At 40.5% G+C, this 26,204-nt stretch overlaps 1 protein-coding gene across 5 annotated transcripts in view; it reads right to left on the reverse strand.

Moving 5' to 3' along the window:
* The window catches only part of LOC121673552 (AT-rich interactive domain-containing protein 1B-like), a 206,718-nt gene that overhangs the window by 75,271 nt on the left and 105,243 nt on the right, over positions 1-26,204 (reverse strand). For all 5 annotated transcript variants that reach the window (XM_042046924.1, XM_042046925.1, XM_042046923.1 and 2 more), the window contains one exon: positions 2,730-2,973. In XM_042046924.1, coding sequence (XP_041902858.1) covers positions 2,730-2,973 — 244 coding nt within the window. The remainder of the gene's footprint in view (positions 1-2,729; positions 2,974-26,204) is intronic.

The raw sequence follows: 26,204 nt of genomic DNA on the forward strand, positions 1-26,204 counted from the left end.
AGGGACGTGCCAATGTCAGTGCTGCCTGTGCCAGGCTGTTCCTGTGAAATTCGTGGCGTGCAGCAGAAAGCAATGCGGGGTGGCAGGCTTGCGGTGGGGTGCGGAGACAGCTTAAACAGGCAGTGGAAGAGAAGCAGCCATTTGGGAGGTTTAATAGGGGGCTGTTTGTTTGTCTGCCCTTTTGATGTTAAATTAGTTTTCAATTTTGTTGCAAGGAAGGAGCCATTGGGAAAAGGATGCTTCTCTTCCAGTAAACCCTGGGAAAGCAACACCTTTATTTTAACTGTCTTCCCACCAAGAACCCCCTGCAACATTTTGGCTTTCCCCAGCCATAGCTATCAGCAACACAACAGCTGCTCATTTTACAATGACTTGCTGGAGAGAGAATGATTGAAAGAGCCAATCTATGTCACATTGAGAAACTGTGGCATAACATCGCAGGAGGTAATAGGAGAGGAATGAGGTCAGAACAAACAACGGTAGGGTGAGAACAGAGAGGAAAATAGCAGAGAACAAAATTATTAAAGGCAAGGTGCTGTACTACACAATCTATGTTTAAAAACGGCTACAACCTGAATGCTGCAAACAGCCACAGAAATGCAAACAAGCTCTGTGTTACTTTTTCTTAGGGTCTCATGAATGCAGCTAATGATAAAAGCTACCAAAGTCCTTGTAATGAAGCACAATGGTGGGAACACACTTAGGTGAAAGCACAGTCTAATTCACATGGCTTGAAAGCCCCAGCACCCAGCAGCATCCCTCTATCACAGAGTTTTACATAGCAGCATTGCTCCTGTCGTTTTGTAGCTTGAGAAACGCAGCAGCAGCAGCAGCAGCAGCAGCAGCAGCAGCGATGCTACCACAGCTGCCTGGCTGCCCTCAGGAGAGTGCTGCCTTAGCTCACACCTGGGAATTCACCTTTAGCAAGAGCTGCAGAGACCAGAAGCTTGTCTGTGACAGGGAAACAGTGGAGGGTGATTTTGATTTAGCACCATTCATAAAAATCCTTCCTGAAAAAGAACCGCTTTTGTGTTACTGCAGCAGACCAGAAAACCACTGTGCAAAATGGTGGTACAGTTTGTATGTAGAGACAATGCTTTTCACTAGGTGAGTTATAAAAATGAGCTTTTGGGGCTCATCTGAAGTGATGAAGTGACTCTGACCCTGACCTCTGAGCCCATATCCCTTCTATTTTTACCCCATGGGGATCAAGTGGTAATAAAAGTTATTACTCTCCCCCTACACTCTTATGCTCATCCTTACATATCATGGCTACAATAAAGCTATTTTCAGTGTCACAACATTTTTTCCCTGTTCAGCAATCAGGCTGATAAAATGCCAATCCATTTACTGGCCTGAATCTGACTGTGGCAAAATGTTACTTTTTCAGCCAGGCGGACTATCTGGCTTCACTCAACAACAGAGATGGATTTCTATACCAAATACTGGAAATTATCTTGGAAATACAAAGCTACCACACTGCATACAATGCAAATACTCTGCCCCACTATTCCTGCTCCACTTGAGCTTGTGCTGCCAGTCAGAGCGGCTGGAGAGGGAAGAAATAACTGCAGGGCATGCACACAGCATCAGGGCTCAACATGCTCAGGCCACATTTAGTACTCAACATTCCTGTGTGCACTGAGCTTGCTTCCCTTTGCTTATCTAGTTTAACCTCTGCAGACAAACAGGCACAAACATTTTACACAGATACCTTTGTATCAAATACCGAAACACACGCTACCCTCTGAATTTTAACCAGCATTTGGTTTACAGCAACACTCAAATCACCTAACAAAAAGACACCTCTGCTTTTGTTTCTTGTAACTGAGCTCCATGTTTATTATTCCGTGGTTTTGTCAGCAACTGATGTTATCCCTAGGGTAATGTCAGCACTCTCCTACTCTTAGGAATTCCCCTAGTATTCAAAATGTCAGAAGATAATAAAAAAACTTGAGCATCAGGAAGAGAATAAACTCACCTGAAATACTAAATAAACATTGCTGCCTGACCCCCTGGAGTAAGGAACATGCCAGATTGGTGGGGATAAGGTAAGAACTGAAATTAATGTATGCCATTTTTTTCTTCTGGGTATCTTAACAGATTTCCACAAATTTCTGAATATACATGAATGACTGTGTGTCATACTCTAAATTGCACAAGAGAGCGAGTGGCAAGCATGCCACTGGTATTCCAATTATTACTGGTGGGGCTGAATCCCCAGTAACTTGTTAATCTTTGCAAATATTAAGAAATATCTCATACAATATTCTCTACTGATGTCCAAAATTACATTGTCACAATACAGGGTTGAAAAACCTCTGCCTCGTCCTGCAGGTCTGTAACCACCATATAAGCTCAACAGCCAAACCCAACAAAAATACACAGTTAGAACAAAAAAAGGATTGTAAATTATCAAGAGAAGTATGTGACTAATGACACAAAAACCAAACACAAAAACTACAGTTAAGTATTCACATTGCTTGGTGATAAAGACACGTATTGAACACCTATGGCGAGTCAAGCTCAGAATTTTGAGCATTCTGAGGGCTTGACAGCTGAAGTTTAGATGGGATTTACTCCCGCTCTAAGCATGCATTTTTTTCAGAAAAAGGCCCTGAAAAGGTAGGATTCTCAGAAAATAAGTTAGTTTGAAATACAGGAGTATTTATTTACGTATTTAATAAACCTACCAATTGCTTTAACTTTGTTTGTTAGAACCAACTTACCTGGAATACTCGCTGGAGAAATGGGACCAGATCTTGACTGGTTGCTTCCAACGGGTGAGCCTACAGGGGAAGGCGATGGACCCCCAGGGATGCCAGAGAGATGTGGAGAAGCATGAGGGGAAAACGGAGACTGTGCAGGGTTGCTCTGCTCCCCTTGGCTGCTTGTAGAGCCTGATGCACTAACAGCCGAGCTGAGGGTTGCTTCAGTTCCAGTCGGCAAGTCGTCAATGGATCCAGATAAATCCTGAGGAAAAATGAAGAAAGAACGTAAGTGCTTGCATGAATACTCAGGCCAGAGGACTCAAGAGCTGGCATGGCAATAGATCCATTTGTTTACTTATTGCAGCAGATAACTGAAAGGTTGTCTTCAACATGTAGTTAAATGATGGCAGAAAACAAGGATAGTATGCACAATTCTCTGCTTAATCTCTAATTCTTTTGAGAAAAAGAACAAGCAAGGGCAACAAATGAATTGGAACCAAATTCATTCAGCATTCAATTTAACCTTTTCCATCTGGATTAAGCTTTCAAAATTAATCCCAGAAATTCTGCCTGGGCATACCAAAACTAATGAAAATGATACATCAGTTTCACTTTTACACAGTATTTAATTTTGGGGTTTGCTACCATTACAATCACAGCTTATACTCTTCACTCCAAACTATTACCACAATGAGAGAAGAAGGGTTTAAAATACGCAGCCCTCTAACCCTCCCATGCAGCTCCTTTGCCTTGCAGCAGGGAGATGAGAAAAGGCCCAGCCCTCAGCAGCAGCACTGGATCTGCTGGCCACCAAGGAACAAGGACTGCTGCTTATTCACTTTCATCATATACCAGTGTACAGCTCACAGGTTCTCTTCAATTTCATCTGAATACAGTGCTGAACAGTTACTCCATTTTAGCTCATAACCGCTACATTTTCAATGAGAAATTTCCTCTGTAGATCACAGCACATCTGAATTCTAACTATGAACTGCTGGACATATTCCCTGAAGCTGTAACACAGGAATTATACTGGTCTTTGAATCTGTGGGAGTAATCAGAGGCTTTAAATAATTTTAAGATCAGATATAAAAAACCAAGAATGCTGTGACAAAGCAAGCACATGCTCCCCAACTGTCAAGAAAAATATTAATTCCTAAGCATCACAGAAAAACCTCATACAAACGGAAAGGTGCCAATATAGCTGTGCTTCTGTAGCTATTGGCAAGTCACAAGGAGCATGTTACTATGTTACTATTTCTATTAGCAAATTAAAGCTCAAAAAAGTAGCACGGAGCTAACTCACATATAAACCAGGTCATTAAGTGACCTCTGAGACTTGAAATAACTGGGATGACAGAGTGCATTACTTTGGTTGATCCTGACTTCATTTGTTTGGCTCATGCAAGTGGTTGCACCACAGACAGCAGGACCCCTTGTCCGAATGGCACAAAAAGAACTAAGTTCTGCTTGAGTAAAGAGCTCAGGAAGCAAAACCTTAGTGCTGCCTAATTTTCATAACAAAAACCGAAACTTTTTAGAAGTCACAGAACACGGATGAAATGCACACGTGGTGTACTTAGAGCCCTGTCCAACGATGACTACCTCCATTACAAGGGAGGCTCACAGCCAGGTTTCCCTAACAGACGGACATGGGCAGTCTTCCGAGGCACAGGAAGAGGAGGATTAACAGTTTAAGCGCTGCTAACACTCACTAGAAGCCACGTAGAACGCCGTGTGTTATTCCTCGTTGTGCGTAAGGGTAGGAAATACAAACCACCTGACTTAGCTCTCTGCAGGGCATCTTGCGGACCTTATTTCCAATGAGTTCCCACAAATACTTCAAGAACAACTCTTATCACAGTTAAATTTTGCTTTTTCTGACAAGCATGGAATTGTACCCCTATTTCATTAGGCATACGAAAAGCAAAAATTAAGGCTAAAACTTCAGTCTACATGTGGATGCTGCATTTACTCAAGAGTAGACTTCAAAATCCGTACAAATGGAAATTTAATTGTGAAGTGGGCAATAAACTATTTTCATTGTTTCCTTTTTGGATCTATTAACTGTAGAAAATGTAAACAAGAAATAACACTGCTTGGTACTGCATAGAGCAACACTAGATATTTTTCATACTAGAATGTATTTGGCAAACAGGTAAGCAATTATTGCTTTTCCATACATAATATGGTATTCTCCTAAATGGAATCAAATCGCTGCTGTCGTCATGTGTAACAAATGCTGCAGGAAGTGCTGATAAAACAAATGCTGCTGAAAAGCATATAATAAACCTATGAAAACTGAATGCAGCAAAATAGAGCCTATTCTAAAGGAATATAAATTCTGTGTAAAAAACCAGATAGGCACCCAACTGATAGAAGATACAGAAAACATAGAGGTTTACGTTTAGAATAACAAAGATTTTAAAATGGTGTGTGGAGTAAAGCTTTCACGTGGGCTGGCAAGCCAAAGTACTTGACAGAACAGGTTTGCCAGAATAACGGAAAAGCCATGAAGAAATTAGCACTGTCCTTGATGAAATTATCTGCTGTTCAAAGGCTAAGGCAAGACTTTGGGACGGGAACGAAGTCAGGTCACATCGAATTCTCCAGCTTTCCGCATGAGTGGAACAACTGGTGAGTCTCAGGCATTTTCTCAAGTGCCTGCTTTCCAGGAATTTCTTCACCCACCCGATGAAAATCCTTCATGAAGGTGGAAGGGGAAAGCTTGCATGACACCCTTCTATTTAAATTGTGAAGCCATGCCACCCTCATGCAGTGCAGGCTGAGGGAGCAGCCCGGTCACCACGGCACACCCACAGTCCCTTGGGCTCCCCACATGCGCTCAAGGGTAAGCACTGGGATTTTCTCCCAGGAATGGCAAACTTCACAATCACCACACCTGCTGAGGATGCTATGGTAGTGTTCACTCATCAGACTCGTCAAGAAAACCGAGAAAGAGGTTGCTCTCAGGATGGCACAAAAGACTGTTGCCTGTCTAGAAGTCTGGGCTGTGCCACACAGCCTCCTACCTTGCCCTCAAGTGGGCTATAATGAGAAATATCAGCTGTTCTGTACAGGGTGGTTTGGGGTTTTTTGTTTGTTTGGGGGGGTGTTTGTGTGTTTTGTTTTTGGGTTTTTTTTTCTTTTTTGTTAACATACACTTCAAGGCCTTACCTAGTCTTCTAAGGTAGAAAGCCTGAGCGGACGAGCAACTGGGAAACTTGCAGCATACGGAGGCTTTAGAAACACCTCTGTTAACTAAAAAAGCTAATTGGGAAATATAAAAGAAGGAGAAGAAAGACTTTATGTGAAGCACACCTGGACAGAAAGAGCAGAAGCCGGCTTTCTGTTCTCCTATTACCAGCATTTTAATGCTTACTTTTACCTCATTTTACAGAACAGTAGTGAAGTTGTGCAAATTCCACATCACAAACACTTATTTGTATATAAAACACTATACACACACACATTATATACGTAAATTACATGGATACACTTGCATTTACTTAGCACATCTATATGTAAAGCTATTAGAAAGCCTACTAATAGGAGAAATTCACAGCGGTTTAAGCATACAGCCTAGTTAACAAAGAAGCTCTGTAACTAATACTCCTCTAGAGGACAATTTAGTCAGCAGGGCACCAACTCTGTTCTTCTTTTATAAGTAGTATCAGATCTATGATGCCTGTAAAGAACAGAGAGACCTTACTTACTGCATCTCATTCAAACCAAGGCACCTTCAAGCTACAGTGCTTCCATTTATCTTGTTGGGAAGTTGGCAGGTTAGGTAATTGCTGGGATTCTTTTAAGGGGCTGAAGTCCCCATACCCTAAGGCATGCCTTAAATTTTGCCTCTTTTCAGAGGCTTTTTCTGGAAAGCACTTACTTCTTCCAGTAAAATCTAGCAAGTTTAGAATTACCAGTAGTCTTGTGTTTCTTACAGATCTGTTTCTTGTAATGTAATCCTATTATTCTTATCTATGGTATTTTTATGACTGTATTTTCAAATGTGACATCAAATCTAAGAAAAAATGAAAGACAAACTATTTCCCCCCTCCCATCACAAGTCTGTATTAAAGTTCTGTATTCTCTACGTCAGCTTTATATCCTGTATTATTCAGGACATTCCAACCAGCTTTCAAAGTTCATTTCCACATAATAACTTGATTACAAACTGAAATGTCCCCATGCAAGATTTATCTCTTTTAGCAAAGTGTTTTATCTTCAAGTATCTTCAGTTCTAGCCTCACCTTCCACCTATGCACGACCTTTTTTCATGCCCATCTGACAAGCACAAGAGCTAAAATGAACAAGATCACATTGTGCTTGGGATTATAATGTTATGCCTTCCTGGTGGTACGATCTTATCAGAGTGACAGGAGAGACACTCTTGAAACAGCACACCAATTTACTACCGCACTGTGGGCAGCAAGAGATAGAAGGAAGCAAATAGATTATATAGAGCCAGGAAACCCAAAGCTACAAAGAGATCACAGGGAAAAAAAGCCCTACAAACACCCATATATAATATAATAACAACTTACTCGAGGAACACACCTAGATCCAAGAAACAAGCAAAAGGGAGACGACAGTAGCTCAGCAATATCACCACAATTTTACACACTGAGTGCGACAGGATTACAGCATTCACTGTGCAGCAAAAATTTACACTGCAAACACTTCATGCAGTTGTCAGCTTTGCTTAGCAATGTCTCAGCAAAGACAAACCAAGATTTTACTAAGGGGATCCCTTGCTAAATACTTACAGTTGAAAAAGGATGAGCACCTTCTCAATAATCAGAAGAAGGAGAAAGTGTGGGGCCCCTTGCTAATGGAGTTCCTACGCCACTAAATTACAGCCTAAATTCTCTAAGAAGTTACGGCAGTTTGGGGCTCTCTTGCGGGGATTATGCAGAGCACATACAGCCTGTGATTTATTTAAATTTTCCAACTATTGCCTACCAGTTCCTTTATGCTCAGGGAGTAGAAGAAAAGCAGAGGTGTTCTGTCAATACTAAAATTTAAGACACACAAAACCTTTCTGTCTCCAAGAAGCTGAACCCCCTAGACTCTACCCTACAATCCATTGTGCTGGGATGAATCCCAGTGCTACATGTAGGGAACTGCATCAACTCACTGGCTGCAGGATCACAGCCTACTCATTCCATTCAGGCCTTCCTGCAGTATTTCCTTAGGATGGTACTGCTCAAAAGACAGGATCCTGCATGAAATATCCATCTCTTTAACAAGAATCGCCACTTTACAAGCAAAATTATATATACAAGCAAACATATTTCACATGTAAGTATGTAAATATATATTCAAACAGACATACACTCTGCTATTGTTTTGGAGCCATGGGGGATTACGAACAATATGCTCTGTAATTGAGATTAACTTTGAACAAATGATTTGGCTGACAAACACACATACGCACACAAAAGGAAAACCCACAATAGCTCTGTTTAAATTTCAAGATATTTGTAAGACCTCTTTTCATCACAAAGCAGCCTATAATAGCATGTTTCAAGAAGTCTTCCAAAGGCCCTGCTGGTCACATTGTGGAGGCAGCGAGTGAGCTAACAGCCTCCTAGCGCCTACACAACCGGAAAAATGCACAGGAGCAGCAATGATTGGGACCACGTGGAAAATTCTTTCATTTTCAAAGGCTGTTACCCACAACCTGGGTATCTTCCTTCCACGCCAGCTGCATAGGGACCTTCAGCTAAGCACAAAAAACTGTACCTAACACACATCCTTAAAAAACTGTTTAACAGGAGACAGCAGGGCTGCCATTAAATTTCTGCAAAAATTCCTTCTACACGCCTTTCTGAAATTAATTCTGGGGGAGAAAACAAGGTTCATTCTCTGAATCTTGTTGAATCAAGGTCTGGAGAAGGAAAAGTAAAGAAGATCACTTCTAGTACAAACACCTCTCAGAGGAAAAAGCTCGATTTCTATCGACAGGCACAACTCTACCTCAGAGCATGCTGTTGTAAGGAGAGGGCTTGTTTCACCTGCAAGACAAACACAAACTTTGACAATAGCTGGGCAGAGGTACTTCTTATGGTACTTTGTCATGTTACCTAGAATTCTTATGTAATTCCACTTACTATATGTTTCAGTGTTTTTAACCAGGTTTTTAACTTTAACCTCTATGTGATAAACTATTCATGCAATATTCTAAATGAAGGGAATTCTAAGTATATGATAAAAATACTAGCGTCTTGCACTAAATTTAGTGACAAAGAACAACTTGCTGGGGAAACACATTCCCTTCATTCTGTGGACCTCACATGCTTCCCAAAATAACTTGGTTACTGAACTGTGTTGCAAGTACTCTCTCTGATCAGAATCAAGAGCTTTCTCTGAGAAGTTATATAGGCAAGCTCCTGAGGATGCAAAAATCTTTTTCCCAAAAGCCCTATATTCACTCAAGCAACCAAGAAAAAGTGCAATCAAACAATGTAGTGCCAGTGCCCTGCCTGATACCTTTTCAATGTATGGGATCCTGGAACTAGATCTGTCTTCAAGAAATTATCCACAAAAAGCTGACTTGGAAAAACTTATTCAAATCACAGCTTACTACCTAATTGCTAAGCAAATGACTGTTCATTTAAAGAAAGAGTAATTTTTTACTACATTTGTTTAGCAAGCAAAGGATCTGTGCTTGTAAGAAACCTTACCTAAAAATAAAAATTGTTGACCTGGGGATACAGGAGTCCAAGAACAGAACATTACATGCCCGTATCTGTCAGACATGGGATGAGAAGAAGTTGCTAGGATGGATAAAATCGCATTTCTGCGTCTACAGTTATCCACAATGGGATCTTATTTGCTTGTCCAGACAAGAGCTTTACACCAAAGCAACTTAGGGCAGCTAGAAATTCAACACTGATGAGGCACCAGATGAAGGCCCCACCAGCCACACTCCTCCTTGCCCGCGCCGAGTGCCACTCACTGCAGGGTCCGCAGCTCCCTGGCAGTTACCAGGAAGGGGCACCTGAGTCCTACAGCAGCATCAAGTAACCTAACGGCACAAGAAAAAGTCACTGGTTTATAAACATTGACTCCCGTGTATGAACAATAAATACTAATGACCCATGTGCCATCAAAACAAATTGACAAAGTCTAACAAGGACTGTAAAGCGTAGGACACACAGCCTGTCTGACAAGGATACTTTTTTATATTGAAAATAAACAGTAAATCTCTAGAACAGAAAAACAGTAACACAGTATCTCTCAAGATACAAACTTCCCTGTTTATCTCTGAAGAAGAATGCTTAGCACGTAGAATTTCTGGAAATAAAATTTAAAAACAAAAAGCCATGAACCCTTAGGAGTCATTTGTTTCTTCAGTACTGTAGCAAAGAAAAATGCCCAGCTAACAACTCTTGTAGCTACAGCATCAGTCATTTATCATCAATAAATCATCAACTTTTAAAACAACCAAATCAATGAAAATGACAACAAATGGGCCTTACGAAGAAGGAAAGTTGTGTTTGCATAACAGCAATCTAATAAAATTCAGTTTATTCATACTACTTCCCATGCATAGTACTGTTCCCAAACATGATAAACCTAAGGGGTTTTTCATATAAAAAACAGTGAGGTGAGACATAACAACTTCCCTTTTTTGTGTCTCTTTGGATTACAACAATTTTCTAGATCATGTTGCCTCCACAGGGAGAAGACAGACTAAACTAGCAGGATAAAACAGAGGAAGCTGACTGAAGCAAAACATGTACTGATCCAAAATCTCTCAAGCTCACTGGAGAGCTTGCTCTTTTGGGGATCACTGTCCTTCTCCCTCTATGCAGCAAGCTTAGAATCTGGATGGCCACTGCACGACCACCCTGCTCACCAGCCCAGACAACTCTCCTAGCTCTGCTTCCAGCCATGCTGAATTCAGCATCAAAAAGTCATAGGGAAAACACCACGTGGCTGCTACTCCTCCCATTACCTACTTATTCTACTTTCACAGCTGATGTAGAAAGAAATCAGACTAAGTAAGCAAGGAGAGTACTAAATCACAAGAAAGACAAACACGGATTTAAGCAAAAGCATATGAGAAAGAACAAGACATTACTAAGAACATATAGGTCAGTAGATCTGAAAGAGACCAAACATTTTAGCAAGTGCAGCAGCAATATGCATTAGAAAGTATTGCTTACTCTCTTTATTCTATTTACTCTGGCTATCATACTTTGGAAATTTGCAGCACATGCAGTCAGACATAGACCATCTATCTTCGAGACTACATATTCAAAAACCTGGTATTGTGTGGGTGTGGCTCAAGCAGAAATGAACAAACAAAACTTCAGAATACCATAACGTGCAATGTGATAAAATTCACATCATGCCTCACCTGCACTACACCCACGAGACTGCAGTGCAGAGATTCTCAATAGGTCTGCGCAGGGCAGCTCACGTAGGAGAAGCTCTTTGAACATGACCACACCTCATGTGGCTGAATGTACCTTACTGTTTACTACTACAGACATACCCTGAGTCACAACACACTTATTTTGCAACTATTAATTGACATCTTTCTACATATGCTTCTCAGGCTATCCCACATGGCATCCAGAAGGCATTAACTGTGCTTTTAAATTTGGACCTACAATATTATCTGATTTGGAGACTGCAGTTGAGAGAATAGAGAAAGTGTTGGTCCAACAACCAACTGCCCACTGATCACTGAAAGCAGATACTGTCATGCCACAGTAAATTAGGCAAGTTGATAACAAGTGAGCTGTTCTGACAGCCCAAGGCCACCTATGCATGGAGTACGATAAAGGGCTTAAACAACTGATTGAACCTATACACCTGTATGCCCAAGGTTTAAAAACTCTTGATCTACAGCACTTGCCTTTTTTCTTTTTTTTTCATATTAATACCCTTTGTAGAGTTACGGTTTGATAAAAAAGTCTGTCCCAGCAGGTTACCGTGGGAATAAGGATCTACAAAACATAGTTTTTCATTAGCTTAGGGCTTGTGCATGCATCATACTGCGTCTCTTTCTTCTCTCTCCCACAACACCCTGTAACCAAATACCACAATTCAATGAGATGGTAAATAAGCCCCAGACACATCTTAAACTTCAAAAATACAGGTGCTCTGTTAACTTTCCATCTCTTCCTCTTGAATCAGAAGCAGAAAGGAGGAGAAAAATGTATACATCAAAAAGACTGATAAATGTTATGAAGACTTCCTTTTTAAGGAACTGAATAAAGTGACTTCCCTCAGAGAACAACACTAATTAATGAATTAAGTCTTATTTAAAATACTGGATATGCAGCATTATATTGCGGTAACAGGCAGAAATGAGTGCCATAAGGTTTACTTCAGTAAATTCAGCTTAATTTGCTACTTCAGGCTCATTGTCTCATCGTCATGCAAGAACCTCTCATCTCTGTTCCTTTCTCTTCATTTTTACTGAACCCAATGCGACTCAGTGGAGTGTAGTTTGACCATCAGTAAAGCACAAATGCATGGGGCTGTGATCACCCTGCTTCTGCTTTGCTCCTCACCCCCAGCTACACGCACAAACTGATGACTTCTTTCTGAGGTCTGTGGACCACAGCATCAAAGCCAAACAATTACTCTTCAAGAGCTGTTCACTCAACCCCTCCCACGAAAAGGTTGGAAAATGAAATCCAAGACAGTAAAAAAGCAGAAAATGAACTTTCACATTGTTTTTCACACATGCCTGAACATGGCCCCCACAGCACCCCAAGTTCTGGAATTCACATTTCTTTGCAGTAGTTCAGTACTTGCTGGACATGCTAAATAATTAAGCAGCCAGGGAACGTGGTATTTTGAGATGATACGGCTTTAACAAACTTGTGTAGAACTCAAGTCTCAGAAACCTCTATATAAATTTCAAAAGGCTTTTGAAATTCTATAAAAGTGTCTTGGCCTCAGTTTTCTTTTTGAAATAATGCCTTGATTAGCCAAGTAGGAAGCATAACTTGCAGCACTTCAACTGGGCATTAAGAAAAAATTCTGAAACACTGATACCCTCCCCCATCTACTGCTAAGCAACATTTTGGCATGGGAAGAGGTATCTCAAGGCTAAGATAGTGCCATGGTTGCCTTGATCACTGAGTGAACTAAGCTGAACTTTATTCAACAGGTTCATAATTTCAGGTGCACTCCCGAAATCCAGTAAATGAGGAGACACGTGGACCTGTCACTAGAGGAGTGTTAAACATTGTGGACTATGCAATCTACCAAAAAAACCCAACAGATCAACTACTACTGTTCTTTAATTAATATATCATACAAAGCAAAATCATCCATGCGGAATTTTGAGGGTTCTGTGTGCCTGAGCATGCTTCAGTGTTGCAGCTTTTGCTTATGATAGAGAGGATAGGGAATCCTGAGGTCCTTTAGATAAAGCTTGTAGTGGGTTGCTCTTCCAAAATTTTCCTTGCCTCTAAGGGAGGAGGTTGGTATTGCACAGAATTACCAATTGATTGCGATGCTAATAAAAGCCATCTGAAAAAATTCCAAGAAAGCATGGTTAGCATGTCCAGTGTACAGTAGTTGTGGTCTGCAAAAATGTGACTGCCACAATGGATGGACACTTGGTGGGGCCTTACTGGGCAGGGCGCTTCCATCTGCCTTTTTGTATGATGGTGCTTTACCCAGCCCTTCACCTGAGGTGCCAGTTGTCCTTCTCCAACACCTGCCAGGCTATGTCCCTGCTGCAGCTCCCTCCAGCAAGCATCACTGCAGTGCCACAGCCCACAGTGCACTTGTAAGCCACTAGTATAAAATATTTGTAATGCAATAAAAGGTAAATCCTTTCCCCATTGATCTCTATTTTTGTTGCCCTGAATTTTTAGAGTTTTCATAAATGGTGTGAAAAAACACATCAGGTAAAATGACAGAGGTGGAAAAAGAAAGAACTGCAGCTAGAAGCTTCTTTGAAAGAGGGTCTCCCAGGATCTTGTAAGGAAGTGATCCTTTGTTCTCCTCTCTGGCCGTTCCTGTTCCCCCATGGGAAGCCAAAAGAACTGCAGCTCTGGTCAATGGCTGCTTCCTGGTCCTTGCAAGATGGAGCAGAGACTTCAGCCCTGCCAGACCTGCAGTTGCAGCCCTACCTACTGCTGATTCTCCATCCTCCAAGCCTGTTTGAGCTTTGTAACACGGCTTAGGGAGCTGGGCCAAGAAGGCTTTTGGGGACCGTGTCTGATAGAAAGGTGGGAAAAGAGCCATTTGTATCAATGCATGATAAGTGCTACAGCTTGAGAAGAACCTGGTTCTTAACCTTATGAAAGTTTTGCTGCATGGCTTCTAAGGTCATTGCTGCTTTGCAGCAGCCTTTCCTAAGCTCCTCTCCTAGTTCCCTGTTCACGGTCTTCTATGCTGAATCCTACAAATAGGGCCAGTGTTTATACACTGCTGTCTTTCTTTAGAAAGACCACTACCTTTACCACAACTTCGAAGAAGATCTACCTAATGGAACTATCAAGCTACAGCTCATTTCAACCTCTAAGTTATTCATTAGATAGACCACCAAAAAAGAGGAAAAAAAAGCAAATCAGTAAGCTGGATCTTTACAAAGCCTCAAAATACTTCTAAAGGATGCTTGTCAGAACAAACAAATGTACCAAAGGAAGAAACAGCCTCATGAATTAAGTAAAAAAATAAATATAGGGAAAACATATGAAAATTTCAACAACCGTGCCGATCTGTTGCGAGCTGTATCCGTGCCAGTGGGCGGCCTCGGGGCACCGTAGGATTCCTCAGTGCAGTGCCAAGCTCCAGCAATATTGTTATGGTTAGAGAGGAATTTCTCACAAGAGCTAACAAAGGCAGAAGGTCATAAATAAACACAGCAGGATCGCCTTGTCAGTTCTCATTATTAGCGCTGCAGGCACTTGCTTTTCTATGGGCTGCTCACAGGTTCATTTAAGTGTAAGAGCTCCTCCTCAGAATTTCACATGCTCATAAATAAAGACAACATTTCATTAGAAAGAAAGGCACACCTAAGTTATTTTTTATTATGGAGGTTTTTTTACGCACACAGGGGCACATGTGCTTGAGCCGGCTGTGCTGCCGGCAGCCGCTCTATCCGTACACATCCTGCACTGGCCAAAACCTTACACTCGGCTAACCCAGAGCTGCAACACCCTTCTATGCTGGCCTCCATGACGCCGTGCAGGCCTCCCTCAGACCATGGTCATAATGAATGAGGAGAGCCTTACTACTGTAATAATGGTCACCAGAATTACATCTGGGCAGGAAATGAGGCTGAGCTCCTAAACTGATCCTGACGTGCATTATACAACTAGGAAAGCACAGCTGTGTGATCATTACTGCAATTATAAAGTGACATTTAGTGTTAATTTTCTTTTCTTAGTGAATTTTGAAACAGAGAGGGGGCAGGACCAGTAACCTTGGGAGTACAAATGTGCAAAAAAAGGAGATGAAAGTTTTTAAGAGTGCAAATGTTGAGTCTTCATCACCTGTCAGAGGTTTACAAACAGCAGAGTGAAAACACCTCGTATCTCCCATATAAACACCCACCTTTATCTATATTCACACCTGTATAAATGGGTGAAAAATAAGCTCTGTGTAAAACCAGACATGCTTGAAATAAATTAACACTATCATATAATGCATGCTGATTTCAAGTTGCAGATATAGTGCTTTTCAGAATATTAGGGGAAATCAAGAGATCAGCAATGCTATCTCTAGAGAGTTTTTATTTTCTACTTATTACCCTGGAATTAAAAAAAAAATGTAAAGATACTAATAAAGCTCAAAGATTCACAACCTTGGAAACACCACCAGTAAATAAAAAGTAAATAAAATAACAGGTCTTATGTTACACAGGAGATGCCTAGCAATGGGAAAAACACTTCTCGGTCACCATTCCTTCCAACACAAGAGAGGTGCTAGGGAATGTAATTACTCACCTGCCAACCCCACCCCTCAAAATACTGCTCCCTCCTGTGAACTGTACTGACCACTACTGTACCAGTACATTAACTGGTCGTGTCTATCCTTCTAGCTGGCTAAAATTTGACCGATGTTATTGTTACTATAAACTCAAATCCTCACCTTTTAAAGCAAACTACATGACTGACAAGCAAAAACCCTTGTCCCTTGCATGCTTTCTGTGAGAAGCTTGGGAAAACAATTTTCCTTCCAGTTTGCTTCCTATCCCATCACCTGCTATCAAAAGAAGTCGGGTTGTTAGTCCTGATGCACTGCAGCAGAAAAGCCATGTTCGGAGAACTGTTTCTCTGACCTGTGCAGCCCTTCATTCATCATTATCAACACCAGGAGCTGCTGAAACAGCCCTTGTGAAGGAAAAATCTCCCTGTTTAACTTCTAGAGGCTGCCAGCCCACTCCCTTTGGCCTCTGTGCTGAGGCAGGGTTTGTACCTCTGGCAGTGTGCTGCCGGCCATGCTGTGTGTGTGTCCCCTTTGCCCTGACAGGAGGGCAGCAGCCCCTCTCTCCTTCTGCCAGTGGGAACACACAGAGCCATTCTCCAAACAACTGACCCTAAACTGGTTTCTAGCAGACAGAATACCAAAGGGGCAAGGGAAGTTGCTTTCTTTCTGCACACCAGCAATGACGTGCTTCTTGGCTCCAGACTCCTTGAGAGGAAAGAGCTTCCGGAAGTGGAAGGAGCTGGAAGAAGGGACAACAGTTTGCAGCTGGTCACTTCCTCAGTTCCTCCTGATGAGTAGGCAAGGTGCTGCCAGGGCACAGGGCAGGCTGCAATCCCTTCTGCAAGCACAGAAATGGAGATGCTGCTCTATTTCTAGCCTCTTCCCTTTGCTCACTTTTTTCTTATTAATATTTTAAAAACATTTACATAGCAGACACGTTGCAATTAATTTATCTTCCCTGGTCAAAACACATTTACTTCTGCAGAAACACTCCTCTGCCACCCATTTCAAAAGAAGAGCTGGGTTTCAGCCCACTCACTCAAACATAGATTTGTATTAATTCTTGCGCCTCGTTAATTATTTCAGAAAAGGAGAATTCCTTACACAAGTTAGAGAGTGACCTAAACCTACAAACTGCTGTGTCCTATGAATGGCAATGGACAGAGACAAGGAGAAAGATGTTTTTCAGGGGTCTCTGCAGTGCTTTTAAGTCACACTGAGAAGAACTTCAGGTTTCCCAGACTCATTTTACTTTCTTTTTTTTTTTTAGTACCATCTTTTTTGTTCTTCAGTGGTTTTGGTCATATTTCAGTAGCACGATATCCATGGCTTTTTGAGACTTTTGGTATCTTAAACTTATTTTACACAGTTACACACTTGGAATTTTCTACAGAAAACATTATAGAAATATTTCAAGGACATCAAATTTCTAAGTTAAATTCATTAAATAGTTTGTCATATCCAGCACTATATTTCACTGCCATAGATGCACTACTGTGGAGTTTTTCCTCTAGGAGTGCAAAATATTTATTTTGTACAGTCTGAAAAAAGTAATTTTACATTTGTTAAGAGTATGAAAGAATTATGCAAAGAACAGTTGAGGAAGGGGAAAAAAAGCAGGAGGTATATTCTTCAGAAAAATTACAGAGGTATTTTCTTGTTACAAAATATAATTTGTTATTTTTCAATCAAAGAAAACTGCAAGGACACACTAAGAAGGTTGAACCAACTACTCTAAAAAATTATGAATGCCAAAAGATCACAAAAAGCACATTAATGTAAGAGTGTTGGCTCCCATTGACTGCTCAGGATTTTAATTTTGCTTTCCAAAGGGAGAAAACAGAGAAACAGAGAAGGCATCATTAGACTAAGTCCATCCTGCCTTGCCCTAATTTTTTAAGCTAAAACCCCCAAACTGTGTCCATGATCTGTATCGGTTTGTACCTGACCACTTCAGCTGTCCCTGACACTTGACCTGCTTCTGAAAAGCAAGAAGTCCAATTTAAGTCGACGGTCCTACAGGGAGGTAATGGTTTGACCCTTGTTCCCTCCACTGCAACCATTCCAATTCTCTAATGATTTCCCTGCAGGGTTCATTTACCAGTTCTGGGTCAAAGACCAGCACATCCACGAAGGCAAGGGGCAGCAGAAGCACTGCATGATGGATTTGAAAATAAGTGCATCGTAAAGGAAACCTCCATCAATTAGGGATGGCCTTTGAATTCAAAACAAAAGGAAGCAAAGTGCCAAGAATGGCTCAGTACAAACTTTACTAGAAATAAAGGAACTTATACATAATGTCTACTCTGCTCACTTTAGCAGCACATGATTTAGCAGACACATACGGTAAGAGATGCATTCTAGCCTAGGTGCAAAACCAGCAATCATCCTAGGGCAAACAGTCCCCCGTTCATCCTCAGAATAGATGGCCTTTTGCTCACTCTGGGCAACTGGGAAGTTGAAGGAATACACTATTCTATTCCATGCCAGCTTTTAGTACAGCTTAGTACTTCGGTATGTGCACCATGGCTTTAATCAGAAATATTAAGACCTGCTCTAACTAACTATGAAGCGAAATATTACCCAGGTCCACTTCCACTTTCTGGAATCTGTGGTTTAATTTACCTTTACAGGGAACTGCAAAACGACCAGTTATGAGTACATCTTTTCCATCCACCCAATATAATGCACATATTAAAAAGCTGCAGATTTCCTTCTTCTCCCAGTGCTTTTCAATATTGAAATGCACTACAGGGTTTTTTTGAAAGAAAGGTATGAGGAAGTCTACAGAAGGAGACAGTACAAAAGGAGATGCAGTAAGGGCATAAAAATATGAACAATGAAGAAAAAATGTATCTCTTGCTTGTAGTGAAAGATTGAGGGAAAAAAGAAAAACAGCAAACATGCAAATTAAAAAAAAATGAGAATGCTAAAAATAACTTTGAAGGAGGTCTCTGATGTCCTGTGTGAAGTGACCAGGCAAAGGCATGTTAACAACTCTGCTGATGCTAGAAGCCATGGCCATGACTAGTGGTCACTGAGCTCTCATCTAGTGAATTCTGCTTAGCTGTAACCATTAGGGAGCTATAGCCACACGTGTAACCCTTTTAATGCTATAGTTATAAGACCACCAAAATTAAAACATTAAAGAAATCCTACAAGTTGTGGTTTTGGTTTTTGGTGTTTTGTTGTGGGGTTTTTTTTTGTTTGTTTATTCTTGTTTTTTAATGTTTTTAGTACATCTAAGCTTCTCTTCCCTATCTATTTTTGAAAGACAGGAGAAACTGCTTATCTGATATTCAAAATATGTTTGTTATCATGCTTCTTGCCAAGGCTTCTCAAACTTAATAGTGATTGAGACCTCATAAAAATACTCTCATTTTCCAAGAGTTCCAAGAAGCCTGAAAAGAAAGGACTTCATAGTGTTTCAACATAGCATCTGAAAACTACAAGTTGTCTTTTAAACTTCTGCCTGCCTGTGTGCACGAGTATCACATACTCTCTCCAATAATCTGCCCAATACAAATATGCGTGTATTCTTTTCCTGCACAAGAAGCATAGAAACCTATATTCTTGCTAAAACAGAGAGAAAGAAAAACATTACTTTCTCCAACAATACTTATCTGAAAAAAGAACACGACTGCTAAGACTGAAAACAGCCGAATTTAAACAGGGAGCAGAGAGATAAAATAATAAGGAAAACATTGCAATAGACAAACTTTTTACATCACACCTCTTCACAAATGCAAAATTTAGAAGCTACATAAAATCCTCAGCATTGAGCCCATCAAGCTTGCTGACCTTGAATCTCATGAATTACCTCCCAAAGTTTAGCATTTTCACTTCTATTTTGGCAAAAGTGAGGGATGGGCAACATCTGCTGGGATCTGAGCGAACGCGGTTTGTCTATGCAACCGGGCTGGCTGAGAATAAGTTCTTGCTGCCAACCACACCATATGTGACAGGAAAACTTTTGTTAATAAAAACCATATTGATGTACTTGTTAACGACTTGAACAGCCCAGTAATTGAATTTAAACCAGTTAACTATTCACCAGGGCTTCATCAGCCCACCTCCTTCATCTCCTCGAGCCCTGTGTTATTTCAAAGCAACTGGAAGAATTTTACAGCACCACCACCCTTCCCACCACAACCCTTTCACCATTATGCGTGCTCGGGAAGCCTACCATTTGAGCAGCTCATTTGAAGAGCTCTTAACTGCATTTCTGAAAGAACAAAGCAGTTTTATAACTGTCTCTATACAAACAGAAGGCACTTATCTCAGGGGCTCTCTTATTTTCAGTCCATCAATAAGTGACACCGATATGTTACAACTGGCTACCACCATGGAGACAAAGTGTGTCCATCCCTGACCTCAAAAGGATCAATCACATCAATGTTTCGATGAGGTTTGGGTTTTTTATTAAAGGGGATCAAGGAAAGAAACAAAGCTCCCCCAAAGTACACAGAATGTTTTAATGCGTAAGTTTTTCAATTTCCTCATCCGCAACATTATTTGAAAGCTGAATTACTAAAAGGTTGCAATTACAGAAAAATGGTTTTCAATAACTTTTTTCTGAAGTAGTAATTCTTTAATTTATTTTCCCTCATTTTTCATCAATTAAGTTTAATTTTTCCTGTGAGCCCACACAAGGGAGCTGACAATAAAAGCCTGATGCAGCAAACCTTTCTGGAGGCCCTTAAGCCAAGTGATTTCAGCTTATAATCAGAATTTGCTTGCATTCACAACTACCCCCTCACTATGGCTCCACTTCTGCTCAAAAGTGCGGTTTTGCAAGATTTCTTCTGGGCTGGCAACATTTTGCTTTTGTAGTTGTATGCCAAGAATGGCTCACTACAAACTTTACTAGAAATAAAGGAACTTATTTGTTTATTTTTGCTTTAATTCAATTACTCTGTGCAGCTCATTTATCTCACGCAGACCACAATTTACTATTGCCATTTATTTAAACGAATTCTGCATCTGATGAACTCCTTATTGGTGAGCACCTACAAAAAATGAAGACACTTCTCTCAGAGCAGTCCTTCTCCCTCCCTAAATTCAGGCAGGAACAGAAAAGCCAATAGTTGTCTTTAACTGTACACCAGGTCGCAGACCAAACAGTAATCGTACACATTGCAACAGATTTGCACAACATTTGGGCAGCATCTCAATGGATTGATAGCTTGTCCGCAGAGATGTGAACTTATCAACGTTCTGCTTAGTGTAGATATCCAGACAAGCAGTTGGCAGCAAGGTTTCTTCAGCACTAATTACATTCTTTTCCAAAAGTTCACCCTGCCTGGGTGTCCAGGTAATTGCAATTAAGGCAAGAATCTGGTAATTAGAAATTCAAGTGCCCTGCCAAGAACAATACACTTCCTCTTAACGTGCTGCCCAAAGTACTAATTCACTTGGAAAAGACAGAAGCTGATGTGAAGTGGCAGAGTAGATGTTGATTAAGCAACAACCACAGAAGTAAATTCCCTTCCCCCTAAAATAATTTAGGTTCTTAGAAAGTTTTTTATTACCTTTGAAACAAATAAAATAAATTTAAAAATCAAAATTCCAGGCTTCCAAACAGCAGCATTTTCTGTTCCCATGTCTGCTTAGAATTTCTGGACTGTCTTTCTTGAAGCTGAAAGTGCTGGTCATACTCCCCTTCCACCTCCCACTGAAAGCTAACTTTGCATCATGACTCAGCAATTACTGCTCACAGGCATTACTGAGTAAGTATCAAATTGCTCAGTAATTTCTGAAGTAAATTTAACACAGAACAACAAACACATTTTAAAAAAAGTATAAAGCAAAGCCACTCACAGTTTAGTGCTCTCACAGGATAGAAGGATACTACAATGTCCTCTAAATTCCAAGTTTTTTAATGGTATTGTTAGTTGGAAACGAATGGTTACTTTTTACTCTCCCTACACATTTCGTTCTAACTCATAGCTGTTCCTGTCAATTCAGAATAACATCTTTATCCCAAATCTTGAGTCTAGCCTCTTATAGTTAATACTACTTTTTTCTTTCAGGAAACACAAAAAGCCTTTCTCCATTGGGGATAAGAAAACTCTTATTGTGTGTATATTGTGTACATGTGTGTATGCGTATTTACACAGTTACACGAACACAGACATTTCTGTCCAAATCAAAGCCCTGGAATCATGTGCCTGGCTTTAGACATAGCTATGACTATTAATTTTTATCCAGCTGAGCAATCTGAAATTCAAAGATGGAAGACTCTAGGACGATGTTATTTAAAATTATTTGAAAAAAATGGGGTGGGGGAGAAATTCCCTCCCTCTTTCTGAGTAAAAATGTATACCAGGTCCACATTCATGCTAGATGAGTCAAGGAAAGTGCTCTCTCCAGTACTGCACTCTGTGGTTCCCAAATAGCTCCTTTCGGATGACATCACTACCTCTTCTAGTGTGCTACCCAGGCACTATCAAAGGAGCCTCTGTTGCCTTGTCTCGTGTTTCACCCACTGGAGGCTTCAATAAAATCCCATCACTGGGATTGATCTGGGGATCAAAAACCACCACAAGCATCACTCACAGAATCCAGAGTGCACTTCACAAACGGAGCCTAGAGCAGCACACAAAATGTGCATAGAGCCCTGATGGAAAACTATGAAAAGGAAAGGATGCTTTGAAATTTTCAAGTTTTGTTGTTGGTTTGCTTTCATAAAGCATTGCAAAAGCAGTACTGCTCCCCTCCCGCTCCCAATGTTTTTAAGTCTAAAAAACTACTCCATTCTCTCCTGACCTCTGTTTCCTATTGCCTTAGTGGGTTTCCAAGATTTCTTAGATCATAGCCAGACATAACTACTAAAGGAACAAGCTGAGATCATCAAAACCTCATGACTGAAACACTGAAAACAAAATAAAATGTACAGTTTTCACCACCCACCCCAGAAGTACATCAAGTGCACAGCAAGAGAAGCCTACAGTAAGAAATTACCTCTCACGCGCTGCAGCAAAGCCTCAGGAGCTAATAATACAAGAAATAAAACTGCTGTTTTGATTGATAGATCTGTTAAAGTTTCTTATCGCTTATTTCCAACAATGTCAGTCAAATATGTTTCATCTTTTATCAGTAACAAAATAAAGTTATTCTTGCCTGAGAATCTAAATTATAGATATTTACATGTAGAGAAATAGCACTAAGCTGAGCGACAATTGGGGACTAATGTTTTGCAATTGACCTAACAATGTATTGAAGAAAAAATAACAAAGATTAACTCTTACCATCTAACACTCTGTTCCTTCCTATAATTCATTTCAGGTGATCGTAAGCAAGTTGTTTAGTTCAGTATATTGGGTTTTAACTTAAGTAATCTTCCCCTTTACATCACGATACAATACAGAAATTAACTGTATGGATTTTTTGTTCATCTAACAGACAAATTTTACATATGTTACACAAGTATTTACATATATTTACATGTTTATGCAAATACACCCATTTGTATATATACAATACATGTAATGTAGTATTTGATTGGTAAAGCTGGGTTCTGAAAAATGGATCACTCTCAGCAAGGTTTTGCTGTTGTATCATAAGTGATTTTTATTTTCCTGGGCAAGTTAAAATCTATTGTTCAAGGAGTATTGAAATCCTCTAACCTGCATGCTGATTTCATAGTTACAACAGGCTGAAACTCATCGGATGCTTTGTAGATGGCGTAACAGTGAAAGTAGTGCTTTGCAGGGAATTTGGACTAGAAAAGCCTGGAAAAAGTTAGGAGCCTTATCCTCCTTGTATATACACACACTTACACAGAAGCAGATGAACAGCTGACTGCGTCCACGCAATTGGGTAAGATCATTTCCCAAGGTGCTGACACTGTCTGCACACAAGCAGGGCTGGGCCCCATTCCCTTCCCAATTGCAGGGGTACATCACAACCCAGAGAACGAGAGAAAACTCTAAGAGGCCACAAACCACAAAAATAGCAGAAGAATTTAGACCAAAAGAAAGGGATTTGTCATGTCAGAAGTTAGCAGATCCCAGGCTGATGGCATGTGTAGGTCCATCCTGCTGCTTCTGAACACCTGCTGGAGGGACCCATTCCCACCTGGGTCCCACGATGAGCAGCAGCTCTCCCACACCTTTCCACAGCCTCTTCTGTGTGCTGCTGGACTAGGACTGCAACTTACACTACCCCAGACCACAGTGTAACAATGTTATCTCCAGCAGCTCTGCAGGGATGTTAAAGACCTCAACAGTGTGCCAAGCACTGGCCGTGCTCCCCAGTGCTGACTGCTGTCAGGCGTATCCCACCCCAAGAAGCAAAACTGCCTGGATTTCTCTCCGGACCACAAAATCCATTTCTTTTATATTAAATATTTTATCACAAACTAGGTAATGTAGAATAAACTTTCTCTTGTAACATCCTTTAAAATGGTTAATAAGGGATTTTTAGAAGTTAAGATTTTTCTGTGTAACACTCCATAAAACAGTAACAGAGCATTTTATTGCTTCTTTCTTCAAAGATGCACAGCTTTTGTGAGAGCTGCATCCATTCAAGTAATGGAAAGAAGCCAAGGTGAAACCAGAGGCACTTACATTTTGAAATCCAAATCATCACTTTAGAAAAATTATACTAACCAGCACATAGCAATATAAATTGCTCTATAAAAGCAGCAAACTGCCTTATAAACTGCTCTTTAAAAACTAACTTTAGAAAAAAAAAAAAAAGGTTAACAATGGGCTACATAGCTGTAAAGTAAGTTGCCAGTCCCCAACCAAGATGATGAAAATCAGCCATAAAGAAATTTTGGTGAACAGCAGAAAGAACAAGGTGATGTATATATTTGGGGGAGTGATCAGGCCTTGCAAACTCTACTTCAGCAGCAGAGTACATGTAAAACACCACATCCATCTCAGGCTGGCATCCAGTTCACCAGGCATGGTATTCAAGACAAATTCATTATCATTCAATAATAATGACTCAAGAGCCAGTATTTTCTGGGAAAAACCCAGATTTACTGCGATGGACAAGCAGCAGACTGCCAGCAGTTAGACAGGTGTGGGGACAAGTCAACCATACCACAGATAATCTCCTCCATTTTATAAAGGTTCTGCTGTAACACAGACAGATATCTCATTTTCGTAACTTCAGATTGAAGTCCTTTCCAAAAACCTCTCTGACATCTTTGTGAAACAGACTCCAGATTTTTTTCTGAACCACAGGAAAAGGCTCGTGTAAACGCAAAGAATGACACAACAGGAAAATTACTGGACACCTTCACTGTTTCTCATTAGCTAATTTTTTTTTTTTAAAGAAGATACAGTTTCTAATGACCTTCCCACCCAAAGGGTAAGAGCTTTGTCACTTGTGAGTTATTTGTATACTCTTGCTAATTGTATCGGTACACTCCTCCAACCGTTATGAATATTCATTTTATCTCACTTCTCTCTCTGTGCACTTATTAACTGTATAACACAAATACTCGAGAGATTTTGCGTGTGTGTGTATATAGGCATGTGTGTGTGTGATACTATTTATGTAAATCTATAGCTGACCTGTGCACACAAACCACTATTCGCTGGTGGTACCACAGCCCTTAGAAACAAGGTTTTAAAGGTCTGAATGGCAACAGAAATTGCAAAGGTTCCAAATAACCAAATTTCGCCTCAAACAAAACCAGTTCCTTGTACAACAATTTTCTTACTAAGGATATGAACTCACCAAGCATTTCTTATCATTATTGTTACTATTATTTACTGAGCACTAAACTGTGTTTTGTCTTATAGATTTAAATTAAGAAAGTAAGCTGCCTAAAAGACCGCATCTTGTCATGTTTGCTTCTATCTGCTGCTACAGTTTTAAAGCACATTTCCCTTTATTTCACTTTTCCACAAGCCATAAAAAAACTCATTTCTAATTCATCCGTTCGTTCAGCTTAACCTCTCTTCTCAGCAATTAAAGCACTCTGCGCATCCCTCATCTATCACACAGCCAGCTAAATAATGCATTGCGTCCTCCGCTCATCTTTTATCATCCCAAATGACAGGTATTAGCATATCTCCCCAGTCAATTACAGTGCAGCGGAATAATCACAGCATAATTGGGCGAAAGCCACTCTAATCACCAACCCTGCAAACTCGCAGAATAAAAACTGAGTGGCAGTTCAGACAGGCCTTGCTCTTGTCCATGACTCCAGCCAACAGGCTTGGCAGGTCTCCACATCCTTCTGCTTTTCCAAACTCGTTCGTTGGGGCTAAACTTCTCAGCACACACACACGCAACCCGTTTGGGTTTTCTTAAAGGAAGACCAGGGCATTGACAAATATTACCCAAAGACTTTTTGCTAACAAATGCCAGTCTGGAATACAGCACAGATGTTTTCTGCCCTTCAGATCATCCAGCGGGGCTCTGCTTTATAGACTAGCTTTGACAGATGGGTTTGTTGCTCGAGGTAGAAAGTTTTATATTTCATGTTAGAGCAAGCAGAATTTCTTTTCCTTTAAGTATAAAGGATTTATGAGATCTAACACAGTTAGGTACTGCTTTAGATGGTGCTGCTTACTGCAGACATTAGCCTTCTGGTTTTCAACACTAGTGAGA

The sequence above is a fragment of the Corvus kubaryi genome, unplaced genomic scaffold (assembly GCF_017639235.1).
Source record: "Corvus kubaryi isolate FWS band 111438036 unplaced genomic scaffold, C.kubaryi_AGA036_p1.0 65499, whole genome shotgun sequence".
Lineage (NCBI taxonomy): Eukaryota > Metazoa > Chordata > Aves > Passeriformes > Corvidae > Corvus > Corvus kubaryi.